Raw genomic sequence first — 20,563 nt, forward strand, 5'->3', positions numbered from 1 at the left:
TCAGACAGACAGAGCAGTAAATCTTAAAAGAAGGCACAACAGCAACAAAAAGACATTTCAAAGTTGTAAATACTGTAAAGCAATGGGGCTTGTGGAGTCACTTGTATGAAGGAAGAGTTATTGGGGATAAAAATGAGGTAAGTGGCACTGCTCTCAGCTATCATAGCATTTTCTTGTGAGAGGGGTAGTTAGGACAATGATAGGGCCAGTATGTTAAGCAAGAGAAAAAGATTAAACATAGTGTGAGGATCTACAGAATCCAAGAGAAAGCCTGTTCACATTGTTTTGAACAACTTTACAATCTGAATTTCTACGAACTGTCAAATGTAATGTTGCCAAAGAGCAAAGCTACTGTTATTTACTTATCACAGTAAATAAAACCAATTAACTGCTTTTTTCTACATCTCACAGCGGAGGAGAACTAAATTTGAATGGCAATATAAAGAATGTCCAGGCAAATATTCCTGCTTTTTTGATTTCAGGAGTAGTGAATTTCATAAACTAAAGACCTGGCAGAAGAATCTCTCTGTATGACAAGTTACCTAGAAAAATACAATGGATGGTGAAAGCTTAAAAGTGATCTAATTGTCTGTACTGGAGTCAACAATTTTTCTTAAACCTCATTTCTGTTTTTGAAATACCGTCAGTGCTCTGTTCCTTATTATAGTTCCAAAGAGGCTGATCAAGAATATATGAAATTACTAAAATGATTCCCATTAACTTAAATTAGATTGAGATTGAAATCCAAGCAAGATTTTCAACAGGTAGTAACAGAAGCCAGCTCTAATGCAAGAATGAGTTCCCCTTTCAAAGCATGCTTTAACTAAATGTATTCTGGGGAGAAGTCAAATTTGCACACTAAGATTTCATGGCTGGTAGTATTTTCCCTGTTTTTACCCAACTTCTAATCATTCTTATTACAGATAAGTTTGTATATGAGAAATGATCAGTCATCCATAACATAACTGGCATGTGTGTTTTTACGTACTGTCTACCGTGAGTATGATATCCTGTACCCAGTGTAATCACAATAAAAATTTACTAGCCTCAATCACAAAGAAACTAAAAACTGACTTGGAGAATGAATCATTCAATTTAAAAGTGGGTGAGAAGAGTAAACATCAAGGAAAAGCACTGCAAGGAGCAGTGTTTGCAAAGAGCCACTTAACACTGCGAGATAATCTCACATCTCAAGTTTCATAGTGAATCCAACTTCCCCTGAATAAAACCACCATTCAGAAAAACTAAGGATGCAAAAATTACAAGCACTTACCTTTTTCATTGCAACTTGTGGGTGCTGGAAGAAGAACTCCAGGCTTGGACTTGTCATAATTGTTAAAGCTCTGGCTGCGGCGATTGTTGGTACTGATAGAACCACGAGTTTTTGTCTCACTGCCTGCAGTGGACACCCTTGTGGTTGGGCCTGGGAGCCTGACAAAAGAATTACAGTAAGATTAGATATATGAAAAAGCACCTCGAGAAAGAAACTATGGAATATCATGCCTAAGACGAAAAGGATCAACATCACAAACACATATTTTTAAGGTCTTTGTCCTTATGAGAGAAAAAATGGAAAAATCATCTGAGATGAAAAATAAATCACAAACAAGCTACAATCTGAATTGCCTTATATTAAAAAAAAAGGAAAAAAAAAAGAAAAAAACAAGATTGTTAATCAGATAGTTTAACAGTTTTCCATGTGAGGTTTCAGCTCAAAAAAACTTCAGGATGCAGTTTGAAATTCCTGTCTAAGCTGACTAATAGCAGATTTGGCAAATGGAAGAGTTGTTTCTAATGGACTCAACAGAGAATACACTAAGCTGCCTCCCCTCAGTAAGGTGATACAATCAGACCCTCTCTATATATCTTTTGCTTGCTCCATTAATGGTCACTTGCCATAAATCTTGTGAATCAAAAAAATTCAGTGCAGTAATAATACCAGTGTAAGGTTAACACTAAATGAGACATTACTGCTCTTAAACCAGATTGTTGAGCAGAGATACGCTTATTTTGGATGTAACGTGGGGAAGTACATTATATCTGTGCTCAGTGGCCAGCCCAGCAAAACATTAACTGGCTCTCATTTGTGCCCATTAAATCACACAAAATGTAAGTCCCCACTCTTAGGGCAACCACATCAGTGAGCAGGTATAAGTTTCTGCTTTAAATGGATAGAGGATGGCAGCAAGCTGTTTCAGGGATGGATTTTCCAGCATTTCCTTAATGTAGCCCATACCAAAAAGATTTAGATGTTTACCTAGAAAAAAAGGTAGTTAGGATTCTGGAATTAGCAGACAGAAAAGGATACTTGTTTCACATTTTTCAGGCAAAAAGGGAAGGGGTAGAATTTTCTAAAAGTCTGACAATTGGGAAAGCCACAGGCATTGCATCTCAAAACAACCTGTGTGCTTGAGTTCTTCAAAGTGAATGTTAATATACACAGCTTGTGGGTCTGCACTGTGTTTTGCGTGCTCACAAGAACGTACTTCTATGTTCCAAGAAGATGCAACACTGAAAATTGAAAGGCTTGCTGGTTTCTCAATATCCATTCTTAAGAGAATTAAGAGAACAACTCATTTTAAAAAGCAACACCATCACATTATAGACTAAAAGATAGGACCAGTTCATGGCATATAAAGAAGCAGTGAAAGGGTCTTCTTTGTGCTCTCTTTTTATTTTCTGTAAGGTAGAATCTCCCTAAAACTGATCTGTATGAAATACAAAAGTCATTTTAACTTAACGTGTGCTGATAGTAGGCTGCAATGAAGAAGTCCCAGTTGTCAGAGGGAGGAGATGCAGCAGATCAAATCCCTGCTGTGCCTATGGGGGTGGGGGGGTTTGGGGGGGAAGAAGCCAGAAAGGAGACTGGCAGAGCTTCCAAAATTAACTGGCTTCTTAGAGTCCAGTGAAGAAATAGGAAATAAGAAAAGAAACACGAAGGAAAGTACAGAAATGTCAGCAGCTGCATGCACATGCTTTCAAAGCTCAAAATGGGGTAAAACATAAGGGCATCATTCCAATTCAAAGCAAAAAAAATCTTTTACAAACTCAAAGCACCACAGACCTGGCACAGCGTATCATGGTTCTGAGGTTTATTTGGCTGAAGACTTTAGGACAAACCCTCCATTTAGCCAGGAAGAGCAGCCTTTTCCAACACTGGGGTGTGCTAGGAAGTTGTCCTCGGCTGTACAAGTTGCAGCATGGTACCAAGGAGAACACCCCAGGGATGCTCCGTTCTGCACACAGACCACATGGAAGGAGCAGCGGTAGGGAAGGGAAGGAGCAACCTCATCATGGCTGCCAGGCTCTTCCTGAACGCTTGGAAGGCAATTCATTAAGAGTTTGTTTTGCTGAGCAGGAAATGAGTTACAAACACACAAGATATCTCAGCTTTGGCTTTTCAGAAGGACAAAATGCTACGGGCAGGGCTGAGTGGGGCAGCAAGGCCTGCAGGCTGGCAGGGCCTGTGCCAGGCACCCACACAGGTTTTGCGAATCTGTCATATTTTAAAGGAATTAAAGATGCCTGAACTGTGTGAGCACTCAACATGTGGCAAGTTAGTTAGACAATAATGTCATTGCCATTAAAAACACACGGAGAATGAAAAACATGAGAGTTAACAACAACTCTTGAGGAAGATATTTCTCTCACATTTTTCTCTGTAGAAACGGAGTGCTTTTAGCACATATTTTTGGTGTTTGGCCAAGACATTTCGCAGCAACATCTGTGAAATCTAAAGCAAAATCTAGGTGCAGGGTGATGCTTCCAGCTTCTTGCTACTAGAAAAAGGTACTGAGCCCAGGCCATAACTGCAACCCAGAAAGAAGCACAGAATGATAGAATGGTTTGGGTGGGAAGGGACCTCAGAGACCATCTGGCTATAACCCCATTACTACAGGCAGGGATGCTGTACTGATGTGTCAGGGCAGCAGTAGCCTGACTCTAGCTATTTCAGTAATGCAGAGCTACATGCAGCTCATACAGATGGGTGCAGCAGGGAGAGAACTCCCAGAACCATGTTTTGTTCTCAGAAACAAAAGCTTATAAGGGTAAGAAAACACAATAATTTTCTTGCAGGCCTAAATGCATTCCACACTTTGAAAAACAGAAAGAAGTTAAAATTTGCCCAACACTTCCATGTTTCAGCTGCTGGTAAAATGCCTAGTTACGAACGAGGAGGCAAACATTTTCAGCATGAACCCTAAGCATGCATCCAGGAATACTGTAAAAGGATTATTCATGCTTTGCAGAAGATGAAGAAACGCTAACCTAGAAGACTTTTTCTGACCAAGAGTGAATCGGATGATTTTGCTTTGAGATGAGTCCCTGGGAGATGCACTGTACGACAGGAAAGAAAAAGTGGAAGATATCAGTGAGCAACAACTTTCTCTTTAAAGCCACTGCACTTAGTTACCAGTTGCAGAGAAGAGGGAGTTTATGCTCTTTGCCTAAGTATAATTTCAGGTCAAAATTGTTTAAAATCTGAAATCAATTGATTTTTATAGAGTATGATATAAGATGTATACAGACGCAATCTTGCATGCGAATTCACATTTTTTTACTCTTCAGCTTCTCAGTATTTTATTCTATATGATTCCATGCTTCTTGTCATGTTTTTTGTCATAAAAGTAACAAAAATACATTCAAATGTATCCTCGCTTGATAATGGTTATTTCCTTATACAAGCTTATACAAAACATTATGCTTTTCAATTACACAAATAATCATTTCCACTTAAAATGAGCATGGTTCATTAGGAAAAACATAGGAAAAACTCAAGGAAAACCCAAATAAGCTCTGAGTAGCATCTCTTTTGGAAGGCTTCACTTGATCTGTCTGTTTCCCTTTCAAAGCAGCATGTAAGCTAGTGTTCATCTTAGTGAGTTATTTTAACACAAAACAGCCTTAACTTAATTTGTGATGGTTTGAAACAAATAAGCTTTCACCAGTAACTGTGCAAACATGACTTCAGCCTTTCATCATGCCCACTAAATCCCACTAAAATGCTCACTCTGTTAACGGGTCAGATAAGCAGACGGCTGCAATTGTAATCACAGTGCTACTGCCTTTATAAGTGGCTTTTATTTTAACCTGCAAAGAGCTCAGTCAGGACTGAAAACATTTAAGGCACAAAGACTCCCTCTATTCTGATCTAGGAGAGTCAGAGAACACCAACAGTGACATTTTTTTTTAATGCAAGCCAGCAACCTATTTTTGATCATTAAACCTGGATTTGATTTTGACTGTCACTAGCTGTGATGAGTTCTGTTTCTTTTACCATGGTTTGAGCCTAATATCATTTCTTAATGAGGAATAATAGTCTTGTAAATGGAGAACTCTAAGTTGGCCTTCACACGTCCAAAGTATGCTCTGTAACAGCAATAACATAACATGCTTTGAGAGTGGAAAGAAATAGAAATGAATAATTAGAAGAATGCCCTTAGAAAACACTGTGGTCTTGCTGGTATTCTACACTCATTGAACTGAGCATTTCTGACACAGAGAACATATTTAAGCATGTGTTTTGATTTCCAGAGGTGTGAAGTCAACTGCTACCCAGCATTCCCCTTCCAACACACACCTCATTCTGGAGAACTAAAGAAAGTAGTTTCTTTGGCTTTTGAAGGCCTTTGAGAAGAAAAACAAGCAAACAATGAAAAGACCAACTTAAAAAGAAATTTCCCCACCTTGACTGCATTTCTGGTTGTGCTTTGAACGGATGCTGTACAGCTTGCTGGGGCTGTTGGCACTGAGTTTGGAGTGAAACTGGCACTTGTTGCTGCTGCTGCGGCCCAGCCTGGCCCTGAGATGGAAGCCCTGCTTGCAGGGACACAGAGGGAGTTGGCTGGGACAGATGGTGCTGTGGTGGCTGTTTCTGTGGCTGTTGCTGCTGTTGCTTGTACCGAGACAAACTGAAGAAAAGGCCCAAGATGGCCTTTAGATTCCCATTCCGGATTTCTGTAAGGCAATATATAAAAGTCACTCATCAGCCACCAGCAGTTGTTTCTTTCTGACAGAGCAGTGGGTTGGCCACTGTGCCCTTCATAATGCTGTCAGGACTCCACTCCTCTAGGATATGACAGACTTCTGCAAACCTCATCAGCACTGCTGCTGACTACCAGTGAGCCAAACCTTCATATAAATAAGTGATTTCTCCCCTGCAGTGACAGCAACGGGTGCTGGCCATTTCTGCTGCTTTCTGCATGTTAACACCACTGTGCTTAAAAAGTTAATTCCTTTAAATAATCCCTTTAAAGTAACTAATACAAACTAACCAACCAATCAAAAAACACCACAACAAATGTATTAACGTCACACCGTAAATTATTTCATAGTCTTAAATTTGCACAAGGAACTGAAGCCAATCAATTACCATGCTGCATTGTATCGTTTCTGGAATACCAGCCTAATTGTTTCCATAAAGATCTGGTCCAACTTACATGTTAGAAAATACTGTTACCGTGAATTGTGTAAGTAAATAAAAATCACTGCTGAAATCAGTTGGACTTTTGCCTTCACTGCACAGACCATCTGAGTTAGCACTACTACATGGAGCAGTGCAAGATGGATGAGAAGGACGTGCAAGCCTGGGGCCAAGCATAAAGGCGGGACTTAGCATTTAGATTTCTGTTCCCAGTTCTGAATGAAGGCTCGCTTCAACTTGTACTGGGCCCTGCTCTATCCTTCATTCCCTCTCCCAGCCACTTTTCTTCACATCTTTTCTGCATAACAAGCTTCTGTTTTCAACCCTGACGCCTTACCCAGCAAATATCTAGCTCACGTCTTAAGAGTTTGCTCCCTTTCTGTCTTAGCTTCCAGCTTTGGCTTCCTCGCCTTCTTAAATCTCAATCTGATTTTCCTTCCCAGCAGCTAATCTCATTCGTTTGCTTCCTTCATTTTGTTCTGGCCCATATTAATCTCTAGTCACTCTTCACCCTTTTCCATGTGGTCCTGGCCATTACCCAGACCCAGGGTATTTCCCTTCCCTTCTCTCTGAATTGATTTCTCCTCCCCACAGCCCAGTACCTCCACCAGCGTTCTGCCATCACTACCCCATTTTCTTCTTTACATGAATATCAGTCCCAGGGCCCGTGAGAAGCCATTCCTTGTCTTCTTTAGTTTTCTTGAGCAAATTATTCACTTCCCGGGTAGCGGGATCCCCTTGCTCGCCCTGCTCACAGTCTAACTCTAACCCCTGTGCAGTGTCCTAACCCCAAGCCTGACTCCTCCCATTGGCACTGAGATGAGGCACTCAGCCTGCCTAATCTGCTTCTGTTTGTCTAGGGAGGACATTGTATGGAAGGAGACAGTAAAGCAAAATAGACACAAAAGACAGCAAAGCACAGTGAAAAGCATCTTATCTTCAGTAAAGAACTCAGTTTACTGATGGAACTGTCAGGAAAGTATCACTTCATCATGGGGCCAGAGCATAACTAAACAGACCAGCAGCACTGGGAAGCTTAACTGCACAAACGCTGGCCAGGAGATAAAAGGAACTCCAACGAGCCCACATGTGTAGACTTAGCAAAACTCCATGCAATTGGAAACAGGATCCTGATTTCACTGTGAAGTGAGAGGTGAGTAAAACAACAATTTCACCTAAAACTCATGCCTTTCTGTGGCCGTGCATAGGAAGAGAAACCTGCTTCTGGCATGTTCGATGTGACAAAAAACAATGATCACAAGAAAGCCATGTTTAATGAGTTTCAAAAGTAGCAGCCTCTCTCCCTCCAGCTTTTAAGTAACATATTTCAAACCAGACTTCTAAAGGCAGCTCTCTTATCTCAGTGACAGACTGAGGGAATTCACCTGGCAGCCTGCCCCTGCCCTTTGCACTAAAGGAGAACTTCAGCCCCACTGTGTCCTGCGGTCCAGATCTGCTTCCTGCCTCCCATTTTGAAGAGAATCCATACAAATCCACCCTCTGGAAATTTCCATGCTGTCTTACGTATATATTTTTTATGCCTAGAGATAGTGAACATAAGCATTTTGCACAAGCCACTGATGGTAGGCCACTGAGGAATTCTGCATGCAGTTCCACCAACCTGTCTTCATTCACAGGTGAGAGACAATGGTCTCCTCTATTTCCACAACATCCCACACAAAATCTGCACAGAACACAAGCCAGAGATGCTAAAAAAAATACGTAACTTGTCAACCCAAAGGAATCTTAGCAATACACAGGCTTAGTACGGCATCTGACAAGATATAAGTGCCCTCTCAGGTATGTGTCAAATAGCACTGTAGGGTATTTGTGCTGTGGAAACAAAAATCCCATCTGGAACAGGCTTCCCCAGGGACTGAGTCACTGTCCCTGGAAGTGTTCAAGAAGCATTTAGATGTGGTGCTAAGGGTTTAGAGGGGAGATACTGGTGGTAGGCAGATGGTCAGACTAGAGGCTCTTGTAGGTCTTTTCCAACCTTGGTGAGTCTATGATACCAGAAACGAACTAAAATGGATTTATTGCAATACTGCAAAGTGTATACACTGAAATCCATTTACCTACAGAAGCATGTTAATTTCAGAGGCAAAAGCCTAAGTTCAATAGAGGTAGTTCCAAAGTCTAGCAAGCTGGTTTTTTTCATTGCTTTATGGTCTCACGATCTGTTCAGCTGATGGTTATCCAGCTAATCTGTTACCCAGAGGAGGTGCAGCCTCTAGCTGTGAATTCGAGTTTTTACTGCACGTTTATATTCTTCATAATCTTCAAAATCTTGCCAGTGAGGAAACTGTGTATGAAGGATGGCAAGCTTAGCTGGGCAGCAGCAGTTCCAGGTGCCTTGAACCCAGCAGCGTACAGAATCACAGGTTCTGTGCAGGATCAACAAAAAAAAAAAAAAAAGAAAAGCAGCAGCAAGGGGAGAAAAGGCCCCTGCAGCATCTCCGTTTTATTCGTTTCAGTTCCTTATTTCATTTTAGCAACTAGGAATAAAGATTTTAGAATGTAAAATCTTTGCAAAGGGAATGCCTTTCTGGATCCATGCTGCTGGGGCAGAGGGTCTACTGCTAGCATACTGAGGTCATCATCAGAGATTGCACCTTCACTGCCTAGATCCATAAACACACTATGCCTGTGACACTATGCCTGAAGGGTATTACACATGAAGTCTGTTTCAACACATAGGAGTCAACTTCCCTCCATACTAACACTGTTGAAAAATGCATATTCTTAAGCAACTCAGGAGAGGTGTCAATGTTTATTTCCGTTTGGAAGCAATCACAATTTTTTACTCTTTCCTGGATGAGGATATGCTGGTGGGGTAAGCACCAGCATTTACAGCTGACCTAGCAGTAGCAGGCAACTTGTGCAGAAATACAAGCTCGCTTGGTTACAGCAAGCTTAATTTTAAGTGATTCTGTGTTCCCTAGCTCCATTTCCCTCTTCTTCCTCAGCACAGCTGAGAATTTTCTTGCTAAATTCCAGTCTTTTAATTTCATTTTATAAAAAGTGATCCTTCTCTCTCTCCTCTCTTCAGACATCATTCTTTTCCTTCAGCATAGTGGTAGAGCCAGTAAGTGTTCTCATTCTTATGCTGGCAGCAAACATCACTGGCCTCTTCCCAGCTTCCGTACAATTTAGTATGTTAATTCCTAGAAAGAGGAAAATGTGAGAGTATAAAAGAAAGAGAGAAAATTCAGCAGAAGCCACGGGATAACTGACATCCTGCTGAGTCTGACTTGTGATTTGGCAGGGCAGCAATGAACATTAAACACGTTGTCTGTTCCCCAGTGTGAACACTACACTACCAGCTTAGCATGCTGACAGTTTTCTCATCAACTCATCTTCTAGATAATGTGAAATATGTAACATTTTTACCCTACTTACACCACATCAAGATTAAAACTGTCTTTTACTATGGACTCAAAGCTGCATTTTGTTTAATCATTTCCTGAGAAGTTTTAGCTCACACCTCTTTTCTTGACTTGAGAATTCAGACTGGAACGGAACTATCTCAGCACAGAATGCAGGCAGTGCTTGGGCTGACCATGCCACAGCTTCTCTTGGGAGGAAAAGATTTGTTGTGGGTATTCTAATCAGCCAGCTCTTCTTGATGTGATGACATCAGCTTAGAGTGACATGTACCAAATAGCTGCTACTTTGCCTTCTATGCTTACAAACCATCATAAATTTTGTGAAATGATATTTAAAATACACACGTTAAAGTGGCTGGATCTCACAGACCAAGGTAGGGTTGTCATTTAGAGGACAGCAGGGAATTCTTTAAGCTATTTTCCAAATTGCCAAAATGTAATTTTAATTATAGTTTTAATAACTGGTTAAAAAAAATAAAATCATTTTCTTGCATTTTTAATACATTTTACAAGTATAATGCATATATGTAAAACTTCTGTACGTGATGGTTTCACCATGAAGTTCATCCACAACGGTAATCTGGTTGTACATTTTATACAAAGCACTGACTGTCAATAAGGGAAGCCTTCGGATAAGTCTTAGAATCACAGTCAGAAAGCATATAGCTCAGATTAATAAAGAAGGCTCACATTAAGAAAGAAAACGTATTCAAGAGAAAATAGCACTAAACTAATCAGAATAAAATTAAATCTAAATGAAGTATGAACAGTATTTTCAGCTGCTTGAAAGTCCATTTTGTGAAACAAATGTGGAAGCAGCTATTTGTCAGCACAAAAATCACTATTAAAATGTTTTGATACAAGCAGGACTAATATTAAATAAATTCCATCACCAACTACCATACATTTATATTTTCAGGGGGGCAAAAAAGTGACCTAACCTAGGTGTTCCTGCTCCGGCAGGGGAATTGGACTAGACGATCATCTGAGGTCCCTTCCAATCCCTGACATTCTGTAATTTTGTGATTATTTAGGAATCAATAAACTTTACTCCACAAGGGGAATTCCTTCCCTCAGCATTCAGCAAATGCAAAATGCTCACCTTGTTTCTAGTCCTTAACCCCACATCCACGAACGCTCATGGGCACTGGCAACAGAAGAGCCAAAGACAAACGAGGGAGGATTCTCTCTTCCCACTGAGAAGAACCTCTGCTCTTTTCAAAACTCTGTACATGACTTATAAGACTACCTATTATTCATCCTTCCTTTTTTCATTCATTTTTTACAGGAGGAAAGCTGTGTTATAGTTGCGATTGTATAAGCATACACAAAGTTTACAGGCAGAAGACTTCTGAAAAATTGAAGATATGCCCAAGGGTTTGGGCACAGAAATTCTTTCTGACCTCTGAATATGAATTGTTGCCTATTTTTCCATTTACATAAACTATTCTAAAAAGATACATTAGCTTGCCTACTGACCTGGGACCAGATGAGATGTGATTCATTTTCTTCCTATCAGCTCCCTGTGCTGTGCTATGGACTGGTAACCAAACCAGCCCTTCTGCTGTTGTTGAGCAGCACCTGCACAGCGTCTCTTTTCCCAGCCTCAAAGAAGCTGGAGGTTAAGAAAAAGCTGGGAGGGGACACAGCTGACCCCAGTTGACCAAAGGTCCTTTGGTAACATCATGCTCAGCAACAAAACACAAGGTGGAGGGGTGCTGGAGATGCACCAATAAGGAGGTGTCACCTAAAGCTGGCTGAACTACCAAACCCACCTACTTATGCAGCATACTTAAACACAGAGGTGAACGCTGGTGATGAGAATTAGGGAAATGTGTCTGATGTTTTAACGAGACAGCAGTTAAACAGCTTCTGAGCCACCAGGCACCATACATCCTGATGTACATCATGTACTGCTAGGGAAGAATATCATACACACGCACAGCCATTTTCTGGTTTTGGAAAATTCTGGTGCTCTTTATAAGCAAAAGCGATTAATTCGAGGTCAGTACCTTTTTTCTTCGGGTTCAAAACATTTGTTGTGGGTTGTCTTTTTTTTTTTGTTGTTGGTTTGGAAACAGACTTCTAAATATCTCAATCAAAGGTAACTAAATAGTTGAAGAATGATTAAATAACTTCTCTCTGAACAGATAATCCCCATCAGTTTTAAATTTACATGAATTCTATGCTCTAATCAGTGCACCAATTATAGAACTTAGATGAAAAACTCTCCGCTTTTTAATAGACATACATGAAGACATTCCTGAATTAGAATAATTATTTTTACAAGTCAGTGGAGATGTGTATTTCACTTACCTTTCATACTGAGATGGGGGGAAGAAAAAGGAGTTAAAAACTTTACATTATCCATATTTAATCCTCCATTCCATGGCACGTGACTACAGTCACAAGCAACAATTTCGTTATTTAAAATGAAATTTTAAACTAGGGATTGACTCACCTTCCGCTGACAGCCCCTGTATGTTAATCCCCTTAGCAGCCAGGAAACTCAGGCATGCATCTATGTTTTCAATCTGTTCACGAGCAGCAACAACAACAACAACAACAAAAAAAAGGAGACACAAAAGAATATGCATTGTAATGATTGTTTATGTTAATTTCCCGCCACCCTTTATTGCATTCAGTCTTCATGTCACACAAAAAGTCCCTTTGCTTATATTGTGGAAGCAGTAACAACATGATGTCTCCTAAGTTACTAAGATCCTACATTGATGGAGCATTACCAAGTTCTGGACTATTTGTATGTGAATGAAGCACATTATTTAATGCTCTAACCACGAAAGATGATCACTGTATGTCTCATTAAAGGAGCAGGGACCTTACGCCAAGATTTTTAACCTACAGTATTGTAATGAATGTGAAACTGAAAATAAACACGGAAGCCACATTTGCTGGAGAAGGCAGATTGCCACTTGCTCTTAAGTTGACAGCTGGCAAAAGTTTCCAGCCACAAAAGCAGACAAATATAAAAACTGTAACTGAAAACCCCAAGTGGAATCCAAAAAATATTTACCCACTGCATTCTCTGCAGGTCAGAAATGACAGGCAACCCTGGTCTCTCACTGTGGGGTATACCCTGCCCTTCAGAGAGATGGTACAACTAACTAACAGCACTGAATTGCATGGGATAGAATGGATGTTGACCAGACAGTATCTGCACAGTGGTTCTGCACTTTAATGACTACAATTGCTACACGCAGCCTGGATTATATCCAACTGACAAAGTGAATACTAGGAAGGTTGGAAGAGTTGGGTGTTTTTCCCCTGTATCTCAATATCACTGCAGATATCTAGCTTTACCTTCGTAATCAATTTCCCACCAAGCCCTGTTGTAGTATCAAACAACACAGAGATGCCAGCCCCCACAGACCAAAGCACTTCAATCAGAAACCTAATCCTGGGCACCTATAGAACTCACACCAAAAAAAAAAAAAACCCAAACCAACAAAAAAGCCCCAACAACATCTTAGAAAATATCATGTACTGCCATGTGAGGTTTCACATTAGTCTGTCAGATAACAGCAATGCATAACTTTTGCCATGCAAGTACCTTTTTGACCTGAAGTTTTAAGACATATAAAGGGATGGGAAAAATCTTGTTTACAGATCAGCTCTTGCCTGCACTTCAAAAAAGAAAAAGACAAAAACGAGGCTGGCAGTATTTGGGAGGCTGAGCTGCCATCACCTGATCTGCACTTTCTGTCCTTTTCTATGTAATACTAAAATAAATAAAGAAAAAGTACAGGGGAAACCATCAGAAAATGTCCAGGGTAGTTTCACTTATTGCTTATAACAATAAAAACGTTCTGTTCTATCAGGGCAAGAAGAAGTTACTGGCACTACACCACTGGGATTTCAACAGTTCTAAAAAGGGTGATGTGAGGAGGTTGGTAGAAGTTTGGAATATACTTTGAAAATAGATTGCCAAAACCAGACATGTAGCAGGTAAGAGACTGCCTGTAATGTTCAGATCTGAAAGTTTACAGCAGGGTGTAGGTCCAAAGGTTCATTTACCCGCAGTTCGGCATGCGCCAGCAGTCCAACTCCATTAGTTTCCTTCCTCATGCTCAACCACCCTTTCAGGTTTTCAGCGCAGCTCTTTTATTGATGTGACATAGGATTGGAAAGCCAAAGTCCACCATTTCAAAAATAAACGCCACACAAAAACATCCATCTTCCCACCTCCTGTACCTAAAGAAACTTCAACTTTTATTGCTCCAAGAGCACTGCTAGTCTTCCACATCTCTGGGTAGATCTCTTCTAGTAAAGAGATTTACTCAGGTAAAGTAAGCAATGATAAGCAGATCTTTATAAGAAAATAAACTATGGAGATAAGATCTTGTATAGATGTACAGCATTGCATCTATAAGGAATTCACAAAAAAGAAAAATAGAACTGAAAGTTAAAGACAGCAATGATTCCATTAACATTTATGCAATATTATCTGTGGTACTGACACGCAGCAGAATGATAGCAATGTAATCAACTATTTGAAAGAGAAAATTGAGCTCAGTAAGGAAAATAAATGCGGGGAAATTCAAGAAAATGAAATGCTGAATGCAGGTCTATAGCTGAAATGATTAAGATTTAGCATTGGTAGAAATTCAGGGTGCTTCCCATGCAATGGCTGGTGTCTCACACAGAAACAACCTGTGTCTGCCATCCAACTGCAGTGGAAAAGGGCTCCCAATCCACTTGGCACTCCGGAGTCTCAGAAGAGGAAAAAGGATCCAGTGGAGCCATCAGGGGCTCCATCAGGTTGCCATCTCCTGCATCCCGGAGCTGCCCAGGATGAAAACAGCAATGTTCCGATGCAAAAGTTGAAAGTAAGGAAGCTGAAATCTTAATATATCAAGAAGCTTATGGTGTAAATAGATTTTTACGACCAGCAGCTGAGTGAAAAACCCTTAACCTGGCCTATCACCTCACCTTACGCATTAGTTCAAAAGGAGGAGGAAAGCCAGGAACAGATGTCAGCCCCTGGCTGGAAAAACAGGATTTAAAAATTAGGAAACACACATATGTACTGATTTCTAAATACCTTTAAGGGATATCCCTTTGCGCATCGCTGTTCTCATTCCCAGCAGATCTTTATGCTCCCCATTCATTCCTAGCTTCTACACATACAACACCTCAGAATGCACAAATTTAACAACTTCATTCATTTAATTCTCAGTGTGCTATTGCTTTCCTGGGCGTATGACTCAGTTTTCCCTTTATTTTCAAATGTACCTTGCAGTAATTGTGTACTTCTGGCAATGCTGGCCACAACACCCATAGATGTTTTTGTGTTTGTAATATAATACCATTTTCTACTTCTATTCTTGTCAGTGCTAGAAAGAAAGGGAGCTAGGAAACATGCCCTGGCCTGTATAAACAAAACAGAACACGCCAGAAAGAAACAAACAAACAAATACCCTCATTCTGTAGCATGTAAATGGACACCCAGCATGGCACTGCTGTATGCTGAACGCTGATGGTACCAAAAACAGACTTGGATATGCAAAGTGTCTGTACCTAAAGTTCAAGTCCGCCAAATCAAACAGACCAGAGTAAATCCCAAACTGCCCTTCTGACAGATACAGATGTTCTTCTCCAATAAAAATCAGAGCTAAGCTTCTTGTAGGTTCCTTCACCTAGGAGCCATCGGAAGTTTCTCATATGATGCAAGACCTCCACTCCCTGCTTTTACAGTGACAGATGTGGAATTTTCTTGAGTTTACCACAAAATACCAGTACTTATATCAAATCCAGTACTATGCATTTAACTTCCACCTCTGTGTTATGCGCATTAGTTCTCAGAGGAAGAAAATGAAGATTGATTCATGTAAAATGTTTTAAAGTTTACGAAGCTCTTATGCAATATTGCAGCAGACTTCACATACAACACAGAAACAAGGAAAGAGTACTATGTGAAGTTCCAAGCAGGCAACAAATGCCTCCCCTATAGAAGAAAAGATTGTATTTTAGATTCATAGACAATTAGAAGAAACCCAGGAAGGTGACAGCAAATGCTCTAAGAGCTAAACATTCCAGACGCACTTGGCCACAAATCTCCTCCAGCAGCCCATGGAGTGAGGCTGGTGTCTGCTCCAGCTGACCCCGGCCCTTCCAACCAACATGAGGGTCAGGGCCTGGAGATACCCATTTGTCACTACAGCAACATTCAGCTTGTAAACACGTGCTGACCATAAGGCAAAGCTCACTGATTAAAGCTAGAGAAGACCGAGCAGAAGGCACCAAAATTCCCCGTATTGCATTTCTCAGGTCAACGCTGGACAAGTCTTACTTGAAAATATAGAGCTATATTTAACCACTGCGATGCCTGCCCAAAAATCTCACAGCAGGAATTTGCAGAGGGAAAAAATGCTTGTGATGCTTCTGATCCTTCCCACAGATCCTCAGCCCAGACTGGGGGGGCCATGCTGAGGAGGGATATGAACACGTTCGTTTTAGCAAATGAATTAAAACTTCCTGCACTGCTCCCTTTAAAAGCAGAGGTCCTTCCAGGCTGACAAGCTCCTATTCTTTGGCCCTGGGAGTCCAGAACAGCTCATTTTCAGAATATAAGTAATCAAATACTAAAATAGCAGTTTAATTACAAAGTGAACAAACTGAAAACAAGGGCTTTTGTCTTGACTTTCACAAAGTCCTTGCAGTACGAGACTTCATGTTTGCAAGTAGAAAACGGAGCAGCGTTGTTTTATTGGTACAGCTTGATGCCTGCATCAGAAAGGAACGGTTCCTGAAAAAAAACCTCTGGTCAAGACACACACATCAAAAGAAACCTTTCCTCTTTGTTACTTGATAACATAGATTCTTGTATAAACACAAAGTGATCACTCTAAAAATAATAAAACCTAACCACAAACCAACACGGAAACCACAGTTACTTCCTACCCTGTTTATGAGGGGAAAGTGTGGGGTTGGTTTAGCCTATACGCATACCTCTTTCTTCAAACTCTTGCCTTGGGCATCCCACAACTTCCCCAGGCTTGGCACGAACAGATGAGGGTCTCCTTCCCCCACCTACAGATCCTCCTGCTCTTCTCCCTCTGGCACTGACAGCTTTGCTATTGCTCTTCTCCTTCGGCAGCAAGGGTAACATGCTATCACTTCACCAACTTTCACACTTAACATTTTATTTAGAGTGATGAAAAAATCTTTTACAAAACAAAATGACACTGATCCTGGAAAAATCAACTTTTTTCCCTCATCAGTCTTTTCTCAAACATTTTTTCTTAAATATGTACAGCTATATCTCTTTCTACTGTCACATTCAATGTTTCTTAGTTTTGCACGCAAGATGGAAAACACACCCTCCACCTCTCCTATATGACAAATGGCTGCTACTTGCTTTATCTCTCCTTCCAGCCCCATCCTTGGCTAAGTGTCAGCTGTCGCCTGTGTCTGCTAACGCACTGCTTCACTTCCAAGCATCTTCTCTCTGCTTTATCTCCAAGTCCATGTTTTAATATTTAACTTTCTTTACTCATCTCCCTCCCCAGTCACTTCTGTTGCGGCTGATGCAAATCTTTTTCCTTCACCTTGCTCATCCCAGATCTCCCATCATTCAAAATGTCTCCTCCTTCGCTTTTTTTCTGATAGCATCTCATCTTCACTCTTACTCTATATGTTACAATTTATCTATTGTATATACTAGATAACACAACTACCTCTCTCTCCCTCTCCTTTATTTCAGTGCTATGCAAAAAGGATGCATCAAAACACAGAACCTCGTTTACTGTCCAAATTCTGCAGGATGTCAAATGTCGTGCTCAAATATCATTCCAAAAGAAGAGGTAAATAAATTGTTAGAAAGAAAAACATCCCTGCTCTTCTGTAACCACACAACATCAGCAGAGGGACAGCCCCACTTGTGCTTATCAATCTCAGCCTTTTATCAGAAGTGGGTAGGAGAGGAAACTGGCTTTGTTTTACTCTCCTTCACCCAGTTCTCAAGAACCATGCCAATGTTTTCTTATACTTCATTCCAAAAACCAGAAAACAATTGTGGTGATCATCTCCAAATTTTCCTGGACTGAGAACCTACACTTCATACTACTACATCCTCTATTAACCACAAAGTGTCTGCATGCCAGATGGAACCAATCATCACAATTACAAGCTTTTGTTTAGAAAAGCATCTACAGTACAAAAATATGAAGGTTTGAGAGAAAAGAAAACAGTTCTTATGTAGAGGAAATACATAAGATTGCCTGTAAGAGGTTATATATACATATATTTAAAAAAAAAGCCAACTCATATGGAGAGAAAGGAGATAGAGATACTTCCAACCACAGAGAAACCCAAAGGAGATGAGAATAGGGTCTGGGTTCTCACATAGGTATCCTTGTCATGTCATGTCATGTCTGGCACCGAGACTAGGCTGACAGGTGTTGATGGTCCCAAATGGTTCTGCACCAAACTTAATTTGACAAGGCTCAGTAGCGTTGATTTTGAGCTTGACAGATCCAAGCTGTATCCAATGTTCAGTTTGGGCAAATCCACATGATGATTTGCCCAACATTCTGTAGAGATGGGAACAGCAATGCAAAGAGACCTGCTCTGGCTCAGTGTTCAGCTCTCTAAGGTTTGGCAAGCTTTACTGGCTTAGGACCACTCCACATGGAAGCAAATCCACCCAGTTTCATATGGCCCTAGTGGGCTGGCCAGACACAGAGTCGCTTCAGCTTTCCAAGCAGATGCATCTTCAGTGCTCAGCTTCCAAGCCCTGGTGAGCCCACCACAAAAGCTTCATTTACGGTGCCTTTATTTATTTACCTCTTTATTTCATCTACTCATCTGTGATGTCCAGCTTACTGACATTACAACATGGGAAAGATTTATTCATTTGAAAGAGTAAAACTAAATATCACTCGACTCAACTCCGAGTATTAGACACACGAGACAGCTTTGTCCTCTGTATAAGAAGTTCCAGACACAAACACCAGCTCACACCAAGGGCTGGCTGCTCAGGCAGGTGAGCTATATTAAGAGGTAACTATATATAAATGAAAAGGATGAAGATTGCCAGATCTAATAAATAAGCAATTCATTTTCCCTAGAATGCAAGACCTGGAAAAGAGTTGTCTCCTTAAACATTGCAAGCAACTGCATTAAGGACAACCTCCATGAAAATACTTGTGTTCTTAGAATAGTAGAATGGAACCCTAGAATGGTTTTGATTGGAAAAAGCCTTAAACATTATCCAGTTCCAACCCTTCTGCTTTATTCTTTATTGTAAGATGGCCAACAGCTTGTCCAACATGCACACTCCTATCAAAGCAAGCCATGAGCATGTTCTCTTGTGACAAAAGCCATCCAGGATGCCTTGCTTGGCAACACGAGCAGGGTGACACAGAAGGGGCAGCCCTACTCTCCTCCTGAATAAGGGACCAGAATAAAACCAGAGCCTTGGAGGAGGAAGTGCAGAGAAAACTTCCTTACTCCTGACACAGCATGCACTCTCTGTGTGCTTCTGTGGCCAGAGCTGACCTTTGGAAGCAACGGGAGATAAACCCAAACATTGTGCCTTCATAAAGAGTAAGGACCTGAAGCGACTTTTGGCTACAGCGTTAAGGAATTTGAGATAAACTCCAGTCCTCAATGAAATCCAGTCCTTATCATGCATTTGTGGAACATTAAATGATAGTAATTGTGAAAATTTCCTCAATTATTTGAACTGTAGACAGCTGCTGTGGCTACAGCAAGAATAGCAACCAATCTCTTCAAAGCAGTAAAAGTAGCAGTGATAAATCCTTCAGATGACTTTCTTCTTAAGGAGTGCTTGCTATGTGGATTTGAGCGAGACTGATAACTTACAAGGAAAAAAAAAAAGCCCAAAGAAAATAGAACTCAGTGTTGTTCCTGTCTTCAGATGACAAACTCCCACCAAATCTTTAACGTATTTTGCTTGGGCTGGGAGGTGGGGACATTTGGGAAAGAAGCCATAAAAAATAGCTTCACATGCAAAAATAAGACTCAAGAAGCCCAAAGTGAGAATTACAATGCAAAAGGGGGATTTTTTAGAATATGAACTGTAAAATGAATTTTTTCCTTGAGATATAGAAGGAGATAACCTTTAAAAGAACAAATTTTAAGTCTTCCTCTCCCAAGACACATTTTAAAAATCAGTTTCTTACTACTTTCTTTCTAACCAAAGTTCTGTCTGTAAGTTTAGCTCCACCAGTATTCACAGCAGATATGTTCTTGAGGTACCATCTGCTTTTACTTTTTTTGTACCAACTTCTGGTTCTTTGCTTTTAAGTATTATGTACAAGCAAGAGACAAAACTACTCCTTTTATAAACTAAAACATATCAATCAGAAACATGTTACATAAACAATTCCCGTATTTTGCAACTGGAATTTTTGTTTCTTTTAGTACATTCTGCTAATTTCCAAAGGACATAGGAACATAGCCCAGTTTAAAATAAATCTTTATTTCTCCTTTCAAAATACATCTGTCTATACAGAAGAGGAACATTTTTGTTTTCTACATTCCTCTAGCTATTTGCCATTTCAAAGATATAAAATAAAATAGCAATAAACATGATAAATGATAAGGCCCAATTTAATTTCTATGGAGTGCAATGGGGAAAGACCTGCAGTGTTTCTGTTCTTCAGCTTATACCTGAGCTCTCAGTACTGTGAAAAACAGCTAACATGGTAATTAAAATCTCAGATACTGAAATCACACAAACGCATGCAGTACTCAGCCACATCCC

General features: G+C 40.4%; 1 protein-coding gene across 1 annotated transcript in view; it reads right to left on the reverse strand.

The window, feature by feature from the left end:
* Positions 1-20,563, reverse strand: part of NAV2 (neuron navigator 2) — a 184,280-nt gene that overhangs the window by 115,700 nt on the left and 48,017 nt on the right. Inside the window, 4 exon segments of the mRNA XM_010710727.4 lie at positions 1,274-1,431; positions 4,270-4,338; positions 5,688-5,958; positions 12,275-12,347. Of these exon segments, the coding sequence (XP_010709029.2) occupies positions 1,274-1,431; positions 4,270-4,338; positions 5,688-5,958; positions 12,275-12,347 (571 nt within the window).

Source organism: Meleagris gallopavo, chromosome 5 (genome assembly GCF_905368555.1).
Source record: "Meleagris gallopavo chromosome 5, MGAL_WU_HG_1.1, whole genome shotgun sequence".
Taxonomy (NCBI): Eukaryota; Metazoa; Chordata; class Aves; order Galliformes; family Phasianidae; genus Meleagris; species Meleagris gallopavo.